This window comes from Moschus berezovskii, chromosome 15, assembly GCF_049115385.1.
Source record: "Moschus berezovskii isolate FMDL1 chromosome 15, NW_MosBer_1.0, whole genome shotgun sequence".
In the NCBI taxonomy this organism is placed as follows: domain Eukaryota; kingdom Metazoa; phylum Chordata; class Mammalia; order Artiodactyla; family Moschidae; genus Moschus; species Moschus berezovskii.
In genome coordinates this window covers 29,505,941-29,527,648 of record NC_142474.1, presented here as the reverse complement: position 1 = coordinate 29,527,648, position 21,708 = coordinate 29,505,941, and the positions used below count along the sequence as shown (strand labels likewise).

The following is a 21,708-nucleotide window of genomic DNA, read 5'->3' as shown; positions in this document are numbered from 1 at the left end:
TGAAGCTGATAAGTTTTCACTATTTATTTATAACAAATATTCCATGTCCGGGATTCTCTTCAGTCAGAAGTTCCTGGAACAAAAAAGGACGTTAAAACCTGGTTTCTGAAGCATCCTGGGCCCCAATGCCCAAACTCCAGTCCTCTTACTTTGAGACGATGCCATCGGCCTTGGCCAGCCGAAGAATGGAGTCATCTGACTCGCCCTAGGGGAAAAAGCACATTGGGACCAGCCGCCCTTCTGGCCAGAAATCCTGCCCAGCTGCCCACCAGTTGGACCAAGTGGACACTAGCTAGCAACAGGCTGACCACCGACTCTGCAGTGGGAGACAGGGTCTCAAGGAGGTCCCTGTGACAACTGGAAAGCTCCGAGGTTTTCCAAGGTGGGGGGGCCCGTTTTTTTGGATCCTGAGCATCCTATTTCCACCCCCAGGAAGAGGCTGGCAACGAGCACAATCTGATCCAACAGGCTCCAGTCCATTTCGCCAACAAACCCGCTCAGGCCTGGGGACAGCGAGGGGGACGCTATTCCGGTTCAAAAGCCCACCAGGTAAGCGCGGGGCCCCGAGACACACACCATTCTGCGAATGGCCCCGCAGATAGCGTAGGTTTTAAACTGGCCGTTGAACCTGCCTGTCACCTTGTCAACCTAAAAATTGAGAAAAGGAGTCATAAAGTGGCGCCCAAGCATCTTCGGGTCGAAACCTGAGGTTTGGAAATCAACGTTCAAGTCCGCCCGACCTCGCCCCTCACCCAGCGGGTAGGCCCTGCGGTCGCCAGGCTCACCTCGGCCACGTTCATCTGGATGGACGCGTGGTCCTTTGCGCCGATGATACGGTTGCTGGCGGAGCTGCGGGGGGAGCGCAGTGAGCAGGGAGATGTAGGCTGGGGGTGGGGGGGTTAGGGGCAGGAGGGGGACGCTCACCATTTCCGCGGCACATACAGGTCCACGAACTCACCGGCGTCGTTCTGCATGTTGAGCGAGGGTCTGCGGGACCCCAAGGCGGCTTCGTGAGGGCGGATAGTGGCCGCCCGCCCCTCCCAGCCCAGTCCCGATCACCGCGCGCCTGGGTATGTTCCCATCCCGATCCCGGGCCGGCGCCGTCCCCCCACCTCCCCGACCGCGGACCCTAAAGCCGTTCTCCTGCACCGATCCCAGACCCCGTGCCATCCTCGCTCCCGACCTCGGGCCCCGTGCAGTCCCCCTTGCCCGGACGCCGGCGAGCAGCCCACCTGACGGTACCACGATGAGCGCGAGCGCAGAAAGGAAGCACCGCTTCCCCCGGCAGCGCTATTGGCGGGCGGGGCGGGGCCTTGGCGAGTACTTCCGGGTCCCGTGCCCCGCCGCGATTTTTGCGCGGAGGGGTGGGTATCCGCAGCTGTGTTTCCGCTTCCGGTGGCCGGAAACCTCCGGGCGTCCCACGGATCTGGGCGGGCGGCTGGTGCAAACTTGCAAGAGCGCAGGTGGGCGCGTGTTCGCAGCTGTGGTTTTCGCCCCCGTGGGCGCTTCGCTGCCGGGATCAGCCAGTGCCAAAGGCCGCCAGGCAGGACCCGACCCAGGTGGGAGGACTGGAGCGCTGGCACGAGCCGGGTTGTCAGCACGTGGGAGCTGCAGACCGCTCCGGGGGTCTTACCCCAGGGCCAAGCCAAGCACCGCGAAGATGGACACAGAACGGGCGCCGCTGGTTATAAGAGCAAGAGCGGGCCCTGGGGTCCTGAGGAGGGAGTGGCAGGGCTGGGGTGACGGGCTCCTCCCGAAAGTGGAACTTAACTGCCCCAGAAACCGGGGTCTGAGCTAGAAAGGAGCTCGGCCACGCCAAATCCGCACGGCGGGTGCTCAACACTGTCTGGGCCCTGCTCAGGACCCTTCGGCCACATCAGCCCCACTTCATCCTCCCCAGAGCAGCCTATGCCAGGCCCGTCCCTGGTGCAAGGGTCTGTTAATGAAGAAAACAGAAAACCTCCAGGCTGCAGAGCTAACTCTAGAGCCACCCGTCCCGCAATCCTGTGATTGTGCCCTGCCGTCTCAGCTGAAACACCCGCTTGGGACTTCATCTTTCAGATGAGAGAGAGGGCCCCTCGGGGGTGTACGCCCCACCGCCCCTGCTGCCCAGGGCCGAGCCCGGCAGTGGAGCCTCCGAAATCCCGATACCTCTTACTTGGCAAACCCTCCCGGTCCTCCAAGATTGGGCTCCCACCTCACTTCCCCCACTCAAGTCTCCGTGAAGTCGCACAGGTGAGGGCTTTCCCAGGGCTGTGTCTGCTCACCTTGTGGCAACTGCGAATGATCCCGGTCGGCCTGTCCTCATGGTGCCCCATTTGAGTCACTGCCAACTTCTGTACAGGTCCGGGAGGATTTAATGTCTGGGCCTGGTCAGGGCGGAGGCTACTCATACCTGGAAACCAGTGTTCGAGTGGGCAGTGTGTTTGCTGTTGCTTCCACTGGGCTCTGGCAGCTGGGCCTCAGGTCACTGAGGCCAGTGCCCTGTAGGAAGGTCATCATTCCCTGTTGGTGCCAGCTGGAGAGATGTGTACCCTTTCCAGGACCCCCGACACAAGCAGGGACATCACGTGTTTATGTTTGTGATTGTATTATGGACCAGGGTTCTTGTCCTCACTGTATGTGTGTGTGCTAAGTTGCTTTGGACTCTGCCACCACATGGACTGTAGCCCTCCAGACTCCTCTATCCATGGAATTCTCTAGGCAAGAATACTGGAATGGGTTGCCATGCCCTCCTCCAGGTAATCTTCCCAACTCAGGTGTCGAACCTGGATCTTCTGCATTGGCAGGTGGATTCTTTACCACTAGCACCATCTGGGAAGCCTTTCTTGTCCTCCCTAGTAAATAGAAATTGATATGAGACGAGATAAATTCAGACAAGGCTTTGCCTGCTGCAGTAGGAAGGAGTGAAAACAAGTAATAGGTTCCTTTGTTAACTCATTATATGGGGTGAGGGTAGGAGTGGGTCCAGATTGGGCTGGAGGGGAGCTTAGGTGGTTTGCCCATCTCTGGTGGTGGTGAGTGCAAGGGACATGCGCCGGTACCCTGCTTTTGCTCCCAGCTCTAGAAGGGGCAGTTGGATTTTTAATCTCAAGTGTCTTGCTTGACTTGCACATGTAACAAAATCCACTCACACCCATTAGAATGACTACAATGAATCTGAAAAAATAAGTGTTGAGGCTGTGGAGAAATTGAAATCCTGTGCATTGTTGGTAGAAGGTAAAATGGTACAGCCGCTGTGGAAAACAGTACAATGGTTCTTCAAAAACTTAAAAATAGAACTGCCATATGATCCAACAATTCCACCTCTAGGTTACTTACCCAAAAGAAAGCAGTGTCTTGAAGAGATATGTACAGCCATGTTCACAGCAGCATTATTCACAATAGTCTCTGTGGAAGCAACCCACGTGTCTGGGTGGGTGAAGGGATAAGCAGGATATGGTCTATGCACACAGTGGAATGTTCATCTTTAAAAAGGAGGGAAATTGTGACAAGCATATGGATGAAACTTGAGAAATTGTGCTAAGTAAAAACAGCCAGTCACAAACAAGTACAGTGTAATTCCAGTTACACCAGGTGCCTAGAGGAGTCAAATAACAGCGGCTGGGGGTGGGGGTTAGTGTCTAATGGGCGTAGAGCTCCATTCTACAAGGTGAGAAAGTTGTAGAGATGGATGGTGGTGATGGCTGCACAACATTATGAATATTTAATACCACTGAAATGCACACTTAATGGTCAAGGCGGTAAGTTTTATTTATATGTATTTTATCACAATAAAAAACATTTTAAATACTATAGGACACACATGGACACACAGAAGACAACACAGTCTTCCTGGTGGGGCCGGAGTTCCTCAGGCCAAGTTTTTCAAAAGGAAACTCTTGTGACCCCACCCTCTGGCAGTGAAACCTGTATGAATGAGCCCTTCTTTAAGAATTAGTCTTAAAATTTTAAAAATAAGAAACCCTGCTGTCCCAGGTCCCACAGACAGAGCGAGTGGTCCCTGAAGGGAGCCAGTTGGGCCTTCGATCATCAGAGCCTCTCATCTGAAGTCGGGCATGGGGTGGGGGACAGCTGCTCGGGTTGGGGGGCAGCTTCTCAGGCTGGAGGCTGCGGGAGGTCCGGAAGCGAGGAGAGGTGTCCCTGCTTGTACTCTGCCCAGCAGCCACTATGGGGCACCCAAGAGCTGCGCCTAGTCCTGCAGGCATCCCTGGGCAGGGCTCAAGGACAGCCTCATCGGTCGCTTTCCTGTTGGCTGTAGGGGGCTGGCCACCTCCCTCAGGCCTCTGGCCCCCAGCCAAGGGGTGACTTGTTTACTGAGCTTCCTACGGGGTCACCAGGTTGGGAAAGGGGCCAAGGATGGGTGGGATGAAGGGAGGACCTGGCACTTGATACTGTCCTGGGGCAGCCCCCAGGGGCTCAGAGCAGCAGCTGTTGAGCAGGGTGGCCCCCATCAGGATCCCTAAGCACCTCCAGGCCTGCAGAACCTACACCTTTTCCTGCCCCCTGCACCCCCCAAGTGCTCTAGATCACCCCAGCTTGCAGTATCATCAGGATGACAGACTGACCTTGCACCCTCCTCCTGCCTCTTAGCTGTGTGGCCAGTCTCTTAGCTGTCTCTCCTCCCGGCTGTAAAGTGGGGACAGTGGTAAGAGCACCACCCCAAAGGGTTAACACATCTGGGGAGCTCAGTGGATGCGGCAGTCAGGGTCCTCAGCACCCCTACTGTCACCACTAGCGTCACTGTCCCCCTCATCACCCCTGTCCCCATCATTATTTGGGTGGTATGCCGTGACCCCAGGTCTACATTGGAGAAGGCAATGGCACCCCACTCCAGTACTCTTGCCTAGAAAATCCCATGGACAGAGGAGCCCGGTAGGCTGCAGTCCATGGAGTCTCTATGGGTCGGACACGACTGAGCGACTTTACTTTCACTTTTTACTTTCACTTTTCACTTTCACACATTGGAGAAGGAAATGGCAAACCGCTCCAGTGTTCTTGCCTGGAGAATCCCAGGGAAGGGGGAGCCTGGTAGGCTGCCGTCTATGGGGTCGCACAGAGTTGGACACGACTGAAGTGACTTAGCAGCAGCAGCAGCAGGTCTACATGGCTGTTGAGCTGACTCCTGGGTTGACTTGAAACCGCACTATCACTCCCGGCATCTCACACAGGACCTCATTCAGGCTGCCCAGGGGGATGCCGGTGGCCAGAGGTGTTGGCCGGTGTCTGCGTCCAGCATCCACCGCCCATTCGCCTGCACTGTCCTGGGGCCTAGCTCTTGGCAGGTAAGCAGGGCTCAGATGCATGGGACACAGCCTTCCTGGGCAGGGGGCTGAAGGGCACCTCCTGGCTCTTCCCAGAGCAGCTGTGTCTGGGCTGGGTGGGGCCCAGGCAGCCTGACACGCATTGTGTGCTGAGGGGAACCAGCCCCGAAACCAGGAAACCCTCCTTCCGGGCCTGGGCGCGGGCCCAGGGTGAGCCACAGGTCAGGGCCAAGGGACAGGATTCTCCCCGTGCAAACCTAGCAAGGAGCTGCAGCCACCAGCCCAGCCTGCCTGCCCTGGTTCCCTGGGAGAAGGTCCAGCTCTGGACACAGACCTGCCTCAGAAGGACTCCAACAGGCCCTGGTGCCACCACCCCCAGCGACAACTCCAAACCATGCTCCGGTCTCAAGGAGACAGGCAGTTCGGTCTGACTAACTCCCTAGTCTCTGTGAGTTCAAGGGAGGTCCCAGCAGGCGTGCAGCCCTGGCATGTAGGTCTGACCTCAGGAGCCTGGGGTCTGGGTCCTTGGACACCGGTGCTCATAGGCCGTCAGGGCCAGGAGCCTGAAAGCATCCTGCCGGTCACCCTTTCTGCTCTATTTTGTCATTCTATTCTATTTGTTGTTCAGTCGCTCAGTCCTTTCTGACTCTGCGAGTGCATGGACTGTAGCATGCCAAGCTTCCCTGTCTTTTACTCTCTTCCAGTGTGTGTGTGTGTGTGTGTGTGTGTGAGCCGCTCAGAGTGTCCAACTCTGCAACCCCAGGAACTGTAGCCCACCAGGCTCCTCTGTCCATGGAATTCTCCAGGCAAGAATACTGGAATGAATTGCCATTTCTTTCTCCAGGGGATCTTCCCAACCCAGGGATCAAACCTGGGTCTCCTGCATTGCAGATGGATTCTTTATCCTCTGAGCCACCAGGGAAGCCCAGAGTTTGCTCAAACTATTCTACTGTGTTAGACTTTTTCATTGAGATATAACCCACACGTGGTGATAAGGAACACAGACCCTAAGTGCCCCACCACCACCCTGGTTTTTACATCTGCGTTCACCCACGCAGGCAGAGTGTGCTGCAGACTGTGCTGGCATTGGGGCAGCATCTGGATGGGCCTCTCCCCTCCCCACCTGGCTCCCAGGAGGCCTTCATGGACCTGTTTCCCAGTTACATATACAGACATTCTGGAGGTGGGGTGGGGGCCTAAGCTGGGCACCTGGACCCCCACTGACACCCGACAGAGAGCACTGTGAGGTCAGAGACACCCAGGAATGTCTCGTCTTCTGGCCTTACTCCTCCCTTGGGGCCAGGCCACAAGGGCTGAGCCAAGGGACAGGAATGGAGGCACTTCCACCCCAGGCATGCACGCAGCAGCCAGCTGGCTCATCCCAGTGGACACGCCACAGGCTTACCACGCTGGCCAGAGGCCAAGACATTCCAGCCAAACTGGGTGGAATTTCAGGTTCAAAGCAAGAAGGCTGCAAGGCCCACCTTTATTCCTGGGCCAGGCCCGCCAGGGGGACATCAGGTTCTGTCCCCAAGCTGACCTCTGACCCCACCCAGGTGGCCCCATGGCCACCCTGAGAGGATGTGCAATTATGAGCCCACTGTATAGAGCAGGAAACTGAGGCCAAGGGAGAGGAAGTGGCTCCCCCAGAGTTAGAGAGCCAGGGCACAGGGCAGGGCTTGACCCAGCCTGGAGCTCTGGGGGTCGGGGGGTGGGACGTAGTGCAGCCAGAACGGGGCCTTGGACAGGAAGAGAGGAACCCCCCAACACTGCCCCAGGCCCAAAGCTGAGCCCTAAGGAGGGTTAACTCCGAAGCAGTGGTGTGGGGGGGTCTCATCTGCCCACTGGGGACACCCAGCTGGGAACCTGGAATGGACTAGAGAGGCAGGCCCTCCCTTGGGCCCCTGGTGGTGAAAGTCTGCTCTCAGGGCCCAGCCTCTGAGCACCAGGCAGTGAGTGTGTCAGCAGCTGCTGGAATGTGCCCAGAGGCAGAGGTTTGCACGGGCCTGGAGAGCGCAGGTGGAGGATGAGGGGAACCAAATTCCTGCCCTGGTGAGAAGCCTAGCCCAGGCTTGTCTCGCTCTGCCTCTCCCCAGCTCTCCCCTCCTTGCCCAGCTCTGCAAGTCCTCTGAGGCCCCAGGATGTCCAGCAGGGCCCAGCCAGGAGGTGCGTCTGCCCCCCACCCACTATGTCCTCTTGCAGATGACTGGGCAGGTGGCTATCCTGTGGCCCCAGGCAAGTCCTGGGCCCTGCAGTGTTCAGGACAGGTGACTCCCGTCCCCAGGGAGCTCCTGGCCCAGTTGTTCAGTCACTAAGTCGTGATTGACTTTTTGCCACCCCAGGGACAGCAGCACTCCAGCTTTCTTGTCCTTCACTATCTCCCAGAGCTTGCTCAAACTCACATCCATTGAGTCAGAGATGCCATCCAACCATCTCATCCTCTGTTGTCGCCTTCTCCTCCTGCCTTCAATCTTTCCCAGCATGAGGGTCTTTTTCCAATGAGTCGTCTCTTTACATTGTTGCATCAGGTGGCCAAATTACTGGAGCTTCAGCTTCAGCATCTGTCCTTCCAGTGAATATTCGGGGTTGATTTCCTTTAGGATTGACTTGTTTGATCTTCTGGCTGTTCAGGGGACTCTCAAAGGTCTTCTCCAGCACCAGTTTGAAAGCATCAGTTTTCCTGGAGAAGACAATAAGCATCTCATCTCAGGAAGGTCTGGGGCAGTGGGTCTCATCTGGGGATGTTCCCCACCCTGCCCAGGATACACAGCAATATGCTGTCCTGACGGGGAGGGGAGGTCGCTGTGGCCACAATTGGGTGGAGACCAGGGTTGCTGCTCGAAACCCCACAGCGCCCAGGATTACCCACAGGGAGGCGTCCAGCCCAGAACCCCAGTGGGGCCTGGTCTAGGGCTTTGAAGGGCAATGGCCTCTCCAAAGGGGCCATAGGTCAGGTGGTCAGGGAAGGCCTCTCTGAGGAGGGGACATTGTAAGGCAAGGACCAGCCATGGAAGGTGCCACCCCTTCCCACTGGTCACCCTAGTGCCCAGCAGCCTGTGGAGAGGAGGGCCAGGGGCTCACTCGGGGGTGGGGGTGGGGAGAAGCAGGCCGGGATCTGGTGCCAGGCCTGGGGAATTCCAGAAGGTGGAGGTAAGCCTCTAACCAACCCTCCTCCCGGGTTCCGGGCTCCCAGTAGCCCAGGCTACATTCCTCCCCCAGGGTGGGCAGGTGATGGGAGCTCCGAGCATTCCAGTGGAGATGCTGGAGGCCTGAAGGCTGCTGGCACCCGCCTATGCTGGGGCCCAGGTAACCTCTTGTGGCTCTGCCCCACTCGGCTTCCTGGGGCTGGGGCCACAGGCCTCACTGAGGATGCTTGGGGTCAAGCGTCCCAGAGAGATATGGACATAGGTCCAGCCAGGAGCAAGCCTGCAGGATAGGGACTGAGCACTTTCCAGATAAGGGCAGGACTTACCAGCCCAGCAGCCTCCTGACTCCTGAACAAAAGGCCGGGTTGCACAGAGCCTCAGATTCATGGTGCTAACAACAGGCTGAGTCCACAGAACCCTCTGATGCCCTGTCTCCTGTCTGTGAGATAGACTTTTGTGACCATCAGACCAGGTGCCTGCCAAGCCACCAGCACACGGCACAGAAAGGGCTGCTCCCTAGAGCCCCGCTAGGTGAGCAGCATAGAGACATGGTGGTGCTGAGGGTCTGGGGCCAAAGATGAGGCAAGAAAACAGAATCAGTCCTGTTGACTCGGTGGGCCCAGAGAGGTTGTGCTTCTGACCTGAGGTCACACAGCAAGCCCCAGATGGAGCATGGAGGCCACAGGAGACCAGGCTCCCAAGGAGGGGTGACTCAATTCCCACCCACTGGGGAGGCCAGGAATGGACTCCCAGAACCACCCCCCCAACCCCCGAGATGAAGACCAGCTCCCAGGAGACCCACCAGCGCCATGCCCGGCACGAGCCTTCCAAGTCTCGAATGTTTACATTCCTGTAGGAAATACCTCCCCAGAAGAGCCCAGGACGAATGTTCTGTAAATGTTGAAACTTGAGGCAGAGGCCTGAGCTGAGCCACCCACCACCCTACCTCTCCGTGTGGCAGAGGCCCCGCGGGGGTCCTGGAGGGGACCTCCTGAGCTGCCGGCAGGACAGAGCCCTGGGCAGGCAGATGGGGGTCCAACTGCGGGTTCCCCTATGCCCCCACCCCTTCCATGGTCTCAAGCCCTCCTTTTATGAAGTTGGGGTGACAGGAGATGGACTTGGTTGGGGTGTCACTTGCACTTGAAGCTCTGGTGGCCCTGGGGGAGCCCCAGTACTCGGGGGGTTTTGCAGTCAGGCCCTGAGGTGCAAGCCCACAGGCTGACCTGCGTGTGACCAAGGGCCCCGTGTGTGTTTGAGGAAGACAGGGTGAGTCAGTCAGGGTGAGTCAGTCTGCTGTTCAGGGTTGAGTGTCTTGGTTCCCCGCAGCCCTAAACACAAACCTGCACCTCTCCCATGCTCACGGGATGCACGGGACCAGCTGGCGAGCGTGGGGGCGGTGTGGCTGTGGGTGGTCCAGCAGCCTCCACAATCTCCACCTTTCGGCACCCGCTAAGCCGCGCCTCCCTGTCCACACCTGGGAGAGGCCAGTGGCCAGGTGCACCCCAGCTGCCAGCCCCTGGTTCCAGCAGCTTCTTCAAAGAGCCTGCCTCCCGGGCTCGGTGTTGTGGCAGGTGTGGGCCTGCCGGGCACCTGAATGCCTGGACCACCTCCCTCCTGCTCACCCACTGATGGCGTCTGGGCTGGTTCCCCCTTTCAACTGTTACAGAAAGTGCTGCCACAAACATTGGTGGAGGGGATTCACATGGACCCATCCCCGGGAGTGGAGGTATGGACCCACGGGGACACTGTGTTTCACCTTTCAGGAAGCACAAGACTGTTCCACACCCGCACCATCTGCATCCCCACAAGCATGTGGGTGCCCCCCAAGTCCCCAAATCTTTGCCCACACTTGTTGCTGTTGGTGTTTTTACTATGCACTGTGGCCCTCAGGCTGCACGAGAGGAACAGGGACCTGGGCGCCGAGCCCTCTCCCCTCAACCTGCCTGCCCCTATCCCAGGCCTCTAGGCCAATGTGAAGGCCATGGGGCACAGATGTCCCAGCATCCAGCCATGACTGCCCAGCACCTGCTCAGCACAGGACTCAGGACACTAAATAACAAAATAATAAGGTGAAATGTAATAAATCAAAATATTACATAGTTGTTGGAGGAAGAAAGGGGGAATGTACCCTGGAGCTGGGGTCTGTAGGGTGGGCCGAGAGCTGGGTGGGAAGGTTTGGTTTGTGCAAAGGTCCTGTGTTGCAAGGGAGCACTTAGCATTTGTATGGAGGCCAGTGAGGCTGGAACACTGCAGGCTCTGGGGGGTGAGGGGCTGCTCAAGGACCTTGGAGGCTGTGGGCGAGGGAGGTGTCTGAAGACAGGAACGACAGGGCAACCTGCCTCTTAAAAGCCACCTGAGGTTACAGACAGAGGAGGGACCCCTTGTTACAGTCACAGCTGGGGGCCTCAGGGTGGGTGGATTGCAGCCCCCAGGCAGCATCCAAGTCAGGGCTCCCAAGGGCTGTGCCCGGCCCCTCCTGGGAGGAGATGTCACGGGTTTCTGCCAGCTCAGGGCACATGCCCGTTTGGACTGCAGAGGACAGACTGGCTAAGTGCTGCCCCAGGCCGACGGGGAGGAGGCCTGGGAAGCCAGGCAGCCCCGCCCAGAGCACATCCTGGACGGACAGGCAGCTGTCAACCTCTCAATATGTTGTCTCGGGCCCCCTTCCTGGGTCACAGCACTGCCCGGGACTTAGCTTTCCCCAGTAGCCTGTGGGCAAGATGCAGGCCCATGGCAGGGGCTGGCCCCCACGCCATCCTCCTCTTCCTTTCGTATGGGGAGACTGGGGGTGGTCTGGGCTGGCCCCGCCCCCTTTGCTCACCTGGTCAGCAGGGTGACAAGAGTCTCTGCCTCCCCCACTGGCCCAGGAATGGCTGCGCCGAGCACAGTGTGGGCCCTGTCACCACTTGTCCCTCCCTGCCCGTGGTCTGGGGCCTCTCCTGGCCGCAGCCCTGACATGCAGGCAGTGGACTCTGGTGCCCCCTGGAAAGGTGGACTCCACCTCTACTTGCTGTGTCCCAGGGCCATGTGACAGTTCAGGGGCCCAGGGGAGCTGCGTCCTCATCAGCTGATCCACTCCCCAGCCCTGCCGGCAAGGGCCACCAGGCCCCCACATCCAGAGCTTCCAGGTGGCAGACAGGCCAGCGGGCAGGAGGAGCCTCTGTCACCGCTGCTGCTGCCAATCTTTGGGGGAGGGGCTAGGGCTGCCCAGAGTAGTGGAGCTCAGCAGATGGAGGGCAGCAGGTGGGAGGAGGAGGGACACCAAGAGACACAGAGAAAAGGAGAGAGAGAGAGAGGCAGGGAGACAGTGGCAGAGAGGGTAGCCAGAGTGAGAAACTCAGAGAAGGAGAGTCGGGAGAGAGAGGTGGGGGTGATGGAGGGAGGGGTGATGGGCTGGGAGGGAGGCGGGGAGGTGGGGTAGGGAGGTTGAATCCCAGCAGGTGTCCAGATGTGGCGTGGGGGCCCCGGTGCCACTCTGGGGAGGGCACTGATGCCAGGCTGGGCCTGCCCGGAGAAGGAGGCAACTTGCTGAGGGCCAGTGACCTGGCCAGTCAAGGCCAGAGCCAGGCTGCAGGCCCCAGACCCTCGCAGGCTGTACCTGATATGGTTTGGGTGGTACTGTGGGGGTGGGGCGGCTGGTCTCAAATCTTACAGCTCTTGCCAGGATGGCAGACCCCCAGGGTTCGTCACAGGGCCCCCAACCAGACGTCCCAGAGTTGGCAAGGGGGTCAGGCTAATCTGGCTGCTTTTAGGGGGCTGTAGGCCAGGAGACTAGGGCCATTCAAACCACTCCCCTTGGCCCAGCCTGGCCTGGCCTGGGGCTCAGCCCCACATCCCTGCCCTTCCCGTGGGATCAGATTCCTCCTGGGCAGCAAGGCCTTCTGGCCATATAAGGCTGCCTGTGGGCACCTCCCGGAGGAGCTGCCGAGCCCTCACCCTGCAGAAACCGGAGCTTGGCCAGGCCCCCAGGGACCTGGGGGGAAGGGCCTGCTGCAGGTCAGTCCTGAGAGCGAGGGGGGGCCCAGACAACCCAGGTCCCGAGGTGCCATCCCGTCCTTCTGTGCTGGGGACCCCCTGCCCCTCACCTGCTTTCCCCATGGCTGCCCAGTCCACAGTACAGAGCAGGGAGGTGGTGAGCATAGGGGTGGGGGAGTCCTAGGAGCCAAAAGTCAAATGGGGTAAATAATAACACTGCACACAGGTTGGCCCCATGGGTGTCCGATGTGGATGCTGCCGTCCTGTGTGGGGGATACAGGGATTGATGTAAGCCTTCCAGGGTCACCCCCCTGCTCCCCACAGACCTGGGAACAGGAACCCTGGACCCCCAACTTTACACCCCAGGAAGGTGCTGGGAGGTGCCCCATTGAGGGAGGTACCTGGGCCTGGGGTCCGAAGAGCAACCTCACTTCTGAACCAGCCCCTCCCTTTGCCCTCTAGATATGATTGGCTCTCCAGGGAGGTCAGGGCCCCCTCTTCAGGGGTTCCTAGCCACCCCCCCGACTCAGCCTACTCCTCCCCTGGGGCTGGGGTGGGAGATTTGTGGCTGAGGGTTGCTCCTCAAGCCCAGGGCTGGGTCAGGGGGGTGTCTGGTGAGCCATGGTGGGAGAGATATCATGCAAGGATGCAGACACAGGGTCTGTCTCAGATAGCAGCTCCTTCCTCTCAGCAGGCCCTGCCTCTCCTTCTGGCTCACAGACCCCGGGCTGGGAAGGGGTCCCCAGAGCACAGCAGTGGCTTCTTCTGGGGAACCAGAGGCCTAAGTCGTAGGGCCCTGCACAGCCTGGAAGGACCTGTGACAGGGCAAACCCAAGAGACTGCCCTTCATGTGGTGGGCACTCCCTGGGCGCCTCCTCTTCACCAGGCCTGGGGATATGGCAAGAAGGACAGGCAAGACACAGGTGTGATTGAACTGAATCTGAGAAAGCAGGGCAGGTGCATATCTGTTTGACCCACTAGGGGCCCAGGAGAGCAGACAAAGGGGCAGGGGCTCTGTTGTGTCCTGGGTGGAAGGAATAAGGCCAAAGTTCCATGAGATTGAGGGGGAGGGAAGGCTGGAGGCTCAGCCTGACTGCCCAGACAGGCATCACATAGCTGGGAGGCTCCTTGGTGCCTGGGGGCTGCAGTGAGGGGTCTGGCTTTTATCCTAAGATAAGCAAAAGTCAGTTTGGCTTGGGAAGAGGGAGACAGGATGAGGCGTGGGTGCCAGCCAGGGGCTCAGCCCAGCAGGCAGCCAGCACCCAAAGCTGTTATCATAAAGGTTCCAGTCCATAAGGTGACTGGTCCGATTCCTCCAGCTCGAGGTGTCCTTCACAAAGCCTGGTGCCCCTATGTCAGCAGGGTGGGGGCTCCCCTACACTCTGCTGGAGTCACTGAGGCCACAGGAGGGGATGTACAAGCCAAACCCCGGACTCTGGACTCCTGCCTCATCCAGGCTCTCTGCTCATGGACAGCACACTGACCAGCCTATGGGGAGTCACAAAGCCTCACATTTCTGAGCATCCTGGATGTGTGTGCCTTCTACAGAGCCAGGCCTGCCCATCTAGGACACCAGTCATGAAGGAGGTGAGCCGAGTGGGAGAAAGGAGCTTTGGGGAACTTCTGTGTAGAGCCCTGGACCTGGGGGCTGGCCAGCCCAGCCCATGGCACTGGGCACACGTGAACCTGTCTGGATCCCCTCCGAGGTATAAACTGCCCACCAGGATGCCCGAGGGTCCAGCCTTCAGTGGGCACCCTGGAGACTGTGGCCTGTAGGCTGGGCACAGAGCAGGCAGAGGTGGACCCTCCAGAGCTCCAGGGACAGAACGCTCCTGGAGGAAGGCCCTTGGCTGGGCAGCACGGGGGTCAAAACCATCTGCTCCTCATTGGGGTCAACCCAAAGCCTGGTGGCCTTGGAGGTTTCCCAGAGCCCACGCCCTGGAGGCCTGGGGGAGCCCGAAGGTGACCTGGCTGGGGTCACAGGCAAGAGACACCAGTCCATCAGGGGCATCTAGGGACCTGTCCCCGGACCCTCCTCAACCAGGAATGAGGGGACTCCAGCCCAGCCCCACCCTTCTGGTGCCCATTCAGGTCATCTGGCCTGTCCTCTGCCCTCCCAGTGGACTGTGCCAGCCCACGGCCAGGGGAGGGCTCTGGACTGAACAATGGCCCAGAGGCCAGGGAGCTCTCTCAGCCCCAGACCTGCTGGCTTTACAACCCTTTACAACCTCCTAATGAGGCCTCCCCTCAGCTGGTCTGCATCCTCTCCCCCAGGCATGGGCTGGATCAGGGCTGCCAGCAGCAGCCAGCAGCAGCCTTGCCGCCTGCCCCACAGCCAGCCTGGATGGACGGGGTACGTGTTCTGGCCAGCTGGGCTCCCCAGAAGGCATCAGGGCAGCCTTGGGGCAGGGAATATTCCAAACCACAGCCTAGCTTCTCCTGAAACCTCTTCCTGCCAAAGTGAGACAGACACTCCCAGCGAGGAGCAGCGAGCTCAGCTTCCTCCTCCCCACGGGGCATTGCAGTTTCTCCTCCCCACCCACCGGAGAAGCAGTGCTGGGTGAGAGCTGGGATCCAGGACAGCAGTCAAGGTCAGGCACAGTCATATGTTACCGACTTACCAACTGTGACACGATGATGCGGCTGAGTGTAATGAGGGGTGCCCCTCACAGCTGCTCCCAGGGAGTTATGGTCACGGTTAGGACTCAGCTTGGGCTATGGCAGGTGTGCCCATGTGGCCTGGCCTGTGGTCCCCACAGCTGCCCTACAGATGGGGCTGAGCAGGGCTCCTGGGCATGACATCAAGGTCGGGGGGCACAGTCCTGAGGGTGGGTTCCCCTGGCCCAGGCCCCACCACAGGGGTCTTATCCCAGGGCTTGGTGTGGGGGGGATTGGCTGGACCCCCTACCTGGGTTCAAGAGCACCTCTTCCCCACTCAAGCTTCCACCTGTGTCCAACCTCCCACAGGTCCCGGGGCTCCAGTTACTATGGGGCTGGGTGGGGGGACTCTCGGTATGGGATCCTCCCGTGGGACATGGTCAGAGCCCAGCAGGATAGAGGGGGTCAGGTTGCCTCCACACCACTTCCCGTGAGCTGCCTCCACCCACCACCCACCCCCCAGGACTTGGTGTCCCTCTCCTATGGACTTAGGACAGAAGGCTAAAGCAGCCTGTTTGGGGGTGAGGGGCACTGCATTACAGACCTGTACCCCAAAGTTGCCCAATACATCTGGGAGGAGAAAATGAATGCCAGTCCATCTCCTTCTCTCCCTTGCTAACCACATACTCCTGACTGATCCCTGGGCCTTGGAAACTGACACTCAGTTTCCCAATTCCTAAGTAGGAAAGGTGACTGGGTGGCCCAGGAGTCAGAGCAAGACTGGACACCCTCGCTGGGCCAGCTGAAAATGACTTGCTGGAAATGTGCCTCGGGCATCAGGCATGAAGGTGGGCAGAGACGGGCCTCCCTCCCCTGCCCTGCTTCAGCTGGGGCACCTAAGCGGGCACAGGGTAGGGACCAAGCGGGCACCTCACTCAGCTCCTTCCACCACACTGCCCTCTGCCCACTTCACCAGGCAATGCGCCTTCCCCCTAACCCCCAGGCCCAGGCCACCAGTTGCTCAGGGCAGCTGTCTCCCGGAAGCAGCTAGCCCACGATTAACCCTCCGCATGCTGGCCCGGCTGACTCAGCGCATTCTCAGGTGGTGGCCCCTCCCTCCCGTCTGCTCTGTGCCCTCTGGACAGCGGTGGCCTGGTCGCTGGGAGGCTCAGAGGGCTCCCGCCTCTCACCTCTGTCCCCTGGTCCCTCCAGGGGTGTTGAGAAGCTGACATGGGGGCAGCCTGGGTGGAGGGTTCCCAGCCCCAGCCCCCAGGATGCCAGGTCACCAGAGTTAAGGGGGTGCCGGTGCCAGGGCCAGAGTGCACTGCTGTGATGTGTGTTACGGGGGCACCTCTGCGCAGTAGGGAGGGCGGGACTAGGACAGGTCAAATCCCCCATCTGGAAACCCCGCTACTGCCCAGAGGCAGCTCTCCTCTCAAGGGGTCATAAATCAGCTGGTGAGCTGGCCTGTCAAGGCACCAGGGACTCTGGATTCCTTCCTGTCCACCTGCTCCTCCCCCCATCAAGGCCAGGCCCTCTCCAACTCAGAGGGTCTCTGGGGAGGAACCATCACTTCTCCCCCTCCCCCAGGTGGAGTTACAGAATAGCCTGGGAGCAGAGGGAGATGAGAGAGAAGAAGGGAAAGGAGAGTGGGGGGAGGGGGGAGCCAGCCCACACCGCCTGCCTGTGTCAACTCTGCAGAGAAGCTGCCGTCCAGCCCCGGGGATTCAGGATTTGCAGGAGGCCAGGGACAGCCAGAAAGATGTGACCAGTGGTGTGACCTTCCGGGAACAACTACTGGGGCAGGACCCGCCAGGACCAGCTGGCTGCCACCCCACGCACTTACTTGACTCCCCAGGACTGTCCAGGGGGTCCCACGTGGGACAGACACACAGCTGGCCTGGCTCATAGACTGGGGGCCCTGCCAGCCCAGCAGCTGCGCCAGCCCCATCAGGGCTTCCCCTGAGGCGGATGTGGGCCAGGAGCTGAAGGAGGGGAGGAGACCCAGTGGCCGAAGCCACCCAAACGCAGAAACAGCTGGGACACAATCCTGAGACACAATCCTGAGCTTGGCCTCTCTTCCAGCCCCGTTCCTCAGTGTCCTTGAGCACCTGCCCTGAGCCTGAGGGTTTCACTAGCAGACAGAGACGGTGGGGTCCACGGTGCCTCCCAGCAAGGAACCCCAGGCACCAGGGTGGGCTCACACTTGGCCCCTCCCTTCACACAGTAGGTGCTCAATAGATGCCCTCCTTCGTAGCCAGTCTTCCTGGCGCCTGCGGGCTCTGAGTATCCTCCCTTCACTGCAGAGGGCCCCACTTCCCCGTTTTAGAGAATTTTTAAACCAAAAATTCCTGCGCAGGCAGGAGTCAGGTGGCGTTGAATCTGATCTGGCCCCTCGCAAGGAAGCACAGAGTCCGCGATGAGGGTCTCCCTCTCCCTCTGCAGATAGGATTGCCTCCGGGGCCACTACCCACTGCCATTCACAGCCGGCAGAGTGTACCTTCCTGCACACCTGCTGGATGAGGCAGAATGGGGGCCAGTACCATGCGCAAAACACCGAAAACCCGCCGGCGAGAGGCGGCCAGGATGCGCTGCGCTCCGGGCTTCACGTCTCAGTCCCAGGGACTCCACGTTTGGGTTCCTGGGCTGCGGTCACTCGGGTCGCTCTGCCGGTTCTGGGGTCGCAGGTGGGGACGGGCTGGGCCCGGACTGGACCCAAGGCGAGCGGCGCCGAACCCGGGGCCGCCGGGGACTCTCGGCCGCCTAGAGGTGCCCGAAGTTAGGGAAACAAACAGCGGATCCGCTGGACCCAGAGGAGCGGGCCGGCGCGTCCGGGGCCGCGGTGCTGGAGGGCGCAGGGGGCCGCCAGGGACCGAGAGCCACGCCCCGGGGCCGCCTCGGCGTCGCGTTCCCACGGCCCGGCCCGAGGTCAGCAGGTGTCCCCCTTCCAGGAGGCCGGCCGGGCCGGGGTCCCAAGGGTTAAGGCGGCCGGCCGCCCCTCCCCCCGGCCTCCCCCGCCCCCTCCCCGGGGCGCGGGGCCGAAGCTCCCGGGCGGGCCGGGGCGGGGCCTGACGTCCGCGGGCGGAGCGAGCCGAGCCCGGCCGGGCGCCGCAGACCCGCCGGGCTCCCGCCTCGCCCGCAGTCCCCGAGCTGGAAGATGGCGAAGCCGGGCGCGCGGCCCCGCGGTCCCCGGGGCCCGGCGCCGCTGCTGCTGGCCGGACTGGCGTTGCTGGGCGCGGCGCGGGCGCGGGCGGCGGGCGGTGGCTTCAGCCTGCACCCGCCCTACTTCAACCTGGCGGAGGGCGCCCGCATCGCCGCCTCGGCCACCTGCGGCGAGGAGGCCCCTGCGCGCGGCGCCCCGCGCCCCACCGAGGACCTCTACTGCAAGTTGGTGGGGGGCCCCGTGGCCGGCGGGGACCCTAACCAGACCATCCAGGTGAGCGAGGGCGGGAGGCCGGGCGGGAGTGGTGGGCACGCCGGCGCGGGCGAGCACCGGGCTCAGACTCCGGAATGCCAGCCGGACTAGGCGAAGAGCCCAGGTAGGCACCGCGGCCGCCGCCGCCCGTCCCAACGCCCCAGTTCTGCATTTCGGGGGACGGAAGGGACTCCAGCTCGGCCCTTCGGGTTCAGCCAGAGAAGTGCGCTTCCCGCCGGGAAGGCGGCAAGCAACCGACCCGGGCGCGGCCGGCACCGGTCGAGTTCGGCAGCGGTGACGAGCTGGACGGGAGGGGCTGGTGCCTGGTCCCCGGCGGCCCCGAGTCCCGGGATCCCGGCGAGGGCGGGACTTGGCCTCCGTGGCCGGCTGCCTGTGGGGAGGGGGCCGGCCGCTCCGCCTTCCTCCGGGACAGGCTGGAACCTGCTGGCGACGGGATGGGCCAGGGATGGGGGCGGAGGGGCCAGACACAGGGAGTGCTAACTCCGGCTGGAGGGTTGAAGCTGTCCCCGCCAGGGTTTCTAGGGAGTCGGTAGGACCCTCGAGGTTGGAGGGCGACAGACTCAAGGGTTTTTAACTGGGGATGAGAGCTCGGAGCTACAATCAGGGGCACCTCTCTGCCTGGGGGCGGGGTAGGGCCTGCTCCGGAGGTTCCCTGACACCCCATGCTGGGCCCATCCTCCCATCCCTGCCCTACCTTAGGGAGAGTCTGGGGGCCCCAAGGCTGTTGTAACCTGAGCCTCAGCCTCCAGGGACTTGCTGCCACCTTCCTGGTAGGAGAGACTGGGGGAGGGGAGGAGCCGTGATGGGGGTGATGAATGAGGGAGGTACTGCTGGGGCCCCTTTACAGGGCCTGCCTGCCCACTTCCCTTGCCCCCCCCCAACCCCATGGGGGTGGGTAGAAGTGAGAGGGGGCCCTGGTGCAGCAGTGTTGACTGGAACAGAGTGTCACCTCCCTTGGGCTCCTGAACACACCTTTCTGGACTCATACTTTCCTGAAAGCCCTGCCCAGCTGAGGGAGAAGTCTCAAGCCCACATTTCAGGTGGGGAAACTGAGGCCTGTAAAGCCCCAAAGCAGACCAGGATCTGACTAGGGTGAGCGGGGCCACCTGGACCCCTACCCTGGGCCCTTAGTGTCTCTGGGTGACATCAGAGGGCCCAGGTCAAGAGGAGGAGCTTGTGGGGGGCTCCAAAGCTGCCCAGAGGGCCTGGCTAAGTGCCTGTCCCCAGATGCTCAGCTGGGATTCCACAGCTAATCAGCTCAGGCTCCAGGCCCACCTCCCCCTGCCCACCTGTGCTGCCTGTCCAGGCCATTGAGGGAGAGCTGCTTATTACCTCCTCACAGTGTTTAAAGGAGCAGCCCAGGAGCTGGTGGCTTGTGGCCCAAGGCCCTCTCCTTAGCTGTGTGGCTTCCCCCATCCCAGTCTCAGGCTCCTCATCTATAAAATGGGTACATCACGAGGGCCGACTCACCTGAAGCTGTGAGCTTCGCCTGCCTGAGGGGCCTGGGAGGTGGTCTGTCACACAGTGACCACTTGGCAAGTGGCCGTGGCCATAGCGTTGCAGGCAAGGGCCCTGAGCAAAACTTGAGTCCTGGGTTCCCATTCTGTCAGGTTAGGGCTGAAGCCTCACTTTAAAAGTCTGCAGCAGCTCAGCTGTGGCACCCCTGTGCAGAGGCTCAACCATGGCATCCCTGTTTGGAGGCTGCCAGCATGGCCAGAAACACTGATGGCCAGCCTTGATCGAGTCACCAGACCTGCTTTCCTGCCCTCTTGGGGGATGAGGTCTGCTCACCACCCTGGCCTCTTGTTGGGTTGGTGAAGGGCCTTGCTTGCAAGTACCTTCTGGAGCTGAGTGACCAGGCCCATCTCTCCATCCCAAGAGCCCAATTTTGTGGGTGGGTCAGGAGGGTCGCATGGTCCACAGCTGCAAACCAGCAGTTCCTGGGGTCCCCTGGGGGAAATGGGGCAGAAGCTGGCTGGGCGCATGCCATCCAGGGCACAGGGTGAGCCCTGCTGTACACTGGGGCGAGGCAGTCCTGTGCGCAGCTGGGGCAGGCAGAGGGTAACTTGGGGATCTGGCCCTGTGACTTCAGGTGGGCACGTGAGAAATTCTGAGCTGGCCCCAGCACTGCAGGGGAAGTCGGGGGCTCAGCTGCCAGCATGGTGACTCACTGGGAGGGGAAGTCCTTATCACGGCTCCTTGCTTCCTCACTCTGCTCCCAGCAGGACCCTCTGCAGCAGGGGGGCGGAGGGAACCTCATTTCCCCACCCTCCACCCCCGGCTCCATCCACTGTGCGCCCACGTCAGGCGGCCCTGCTGTGGCCCCGACTCTCTGGGTGGACCTGAGCAGGCATTTCCGTTGTCTCCGTTGACCAAGGCAGTCTTCTTTGGAAGGCCCACCACCCCAGCCAGACGGCCCTACCCACCTCCTCCGAGAGCCCCACCAGGCCCCAGACAGCTTGCACACATGTGCTCGGTGTTGCCCATGATCCTCTCTGAGCCCACCCTCTGGGAGCCCTCACAGTCTGGGACCCGGAGCCTGGGTTCCTCCATCTGAGCTGGTGGTACGGTTTGTACAGATGGTGCCCCTCTTCTGGGTGTCCTGCCCATTGCTCCTGCCCCTCTGTGTGGCAGCTCTGGGTCATGACCTCAGGGATGCAGTTAAGAGCAAGGCAGTTCCCTCATGGTCCAGTGGCTAAAACTTTGTGCTCCCAATGTAGGGAGCTTGGGTTCGATCCCTGGTCAGAGAACTGGATCCCACATAATGCAACGAAAAGATCCAGTGTGCCACAAGTAAGACCTGGCGCAGCCAGATAAATAAATAAAATAAATATAAAAACAAGGCAGGTACACCCCGCCCCCTCGCCCCCTCTGCCCGGGGAGGCAGTAAATGAAGAATCCCCAACAGCCTCATGTGACAGAATAAATAAAGCAGAGTGGTGGGGGGTGGGGGGTGTCAGGTCAGCTTCTTGGGTGGTCCTACGCAATGGGGCCCTGCTAAGGAGTGACAGCTGATCTGGAGATCAGGGTTCCAGGGCTGTAGGGAGAGGGTAGATGGGGATCTCCTCAAGCACCCAACACAGGGGGTCCTGCTGCTTGGCGGTTTGGCACCTGGGCTGCTGCCTCTTGGTCTCGCTGTCCTGGGCACACGGTGGAAGCTGTGAGCAGGTGTGTCCAGAGGAGGCAGGGGCTCACCTTGCATGGGTGAAAGCTGGGGGCTCTCAGGCTGCCAAGCCTGGGAGTGGGGACAGGGCATCTCCCACGCTCCCAACTCCTAGGAGGAGGTCTG

At 60.8% G+C, this 21,708-nt stretch overlaps 2 protein-coding genes and 1 pseudogene across 4 annotated transcripts in view; 1 reads left to right on the top strand and 2 right to left on the bottom strand.

The window, feature by feature from the left end:
• Nucleotides 1-9: 9 nt before the first annotated feature.
• On the bottom strand, nt 10-1,323 carry RPS21 (ribosomal protein S21). 2 transcript variants are annotated; one of them, XM_055433804.2, is made up of 5 exons: nt 925-987; nt 786-849; nt 577-648; nt 150-205; nt 10-73 (listed from the first exon to the last, which is right to left on the bottom strand). In XM_055433804.2, exons 1-5 carry the CDS (start codon nt 972-974, stop codon nt 64-66), a joined length of 252 nt encoding a protein of 83 aa, XP_055289779.1. In that variant the 5' UTR covers nt 975-987; the 3' UTR covers nt 10-63. The 2 variants fall into 2 exon arrangements, with proteins under 2 accessions (XP_055289779.1, XP_088700042.1); XM_088843916.1 differs by lacking the exon at nt 10-73 and adding an exon at nt 1,233-1,323 and having other exon boundaries at nt 146-205.
• Nucleotides 1,324-5,102: 3,779 nt separating this feature from the next.
• On the bottom strand, nt 5,103-12,622 carry LOC148775400 (uncharacterized; annotated as a pseudogene).
• Nucleotides 12,623-18,074: 5,452 nt separating this feature from the next.
• LAMA5 (laminin subunit alpha 5) overlaps nt 18,075-21,708 on the top strand; it is a 51,357-nt gene continuing 47,723 nt past the window's right edge. The window contains exon 1 of one of the 2 annotated variants that reach the window (XM_055433814.2): nt 18,075-18,419. In XM_055433814.2, the coding sequence (XP_055289789.2) occupies nt 18,141-18,419 (279 nt within the window). In that variant the 5' untranslated portion in view covers nt 18,075-18,140. The remainder of the gene's footprint in view (nt 18,420-21,708) is intronic. The other variant, XM_055433810.2, reaches the window with a different exon arrangement.

Coding starts and splice junctions, on each gene's coding strand:
- RPS21 (XM_055433804.2), bottom strand. CDS start 974: ATGCAGAACGACGCCGGTGAGTTCGTGGACCTGTATGTGCCGCGGAAA. Junction 850..924: donor CTGTATGTGCCGCGGAAATG/GTGAGCGTCCCC, acceptor CTCCCCCCGCAG/CTCCGCCAGCAACCGTATCA. Junction 649..785: donor TCCAGATGAACGTGGCCGAG/GTGAGCCTGGCG, acceptor CTCAATTTTTAG/GTTGACAAGGTGACAGGCAG.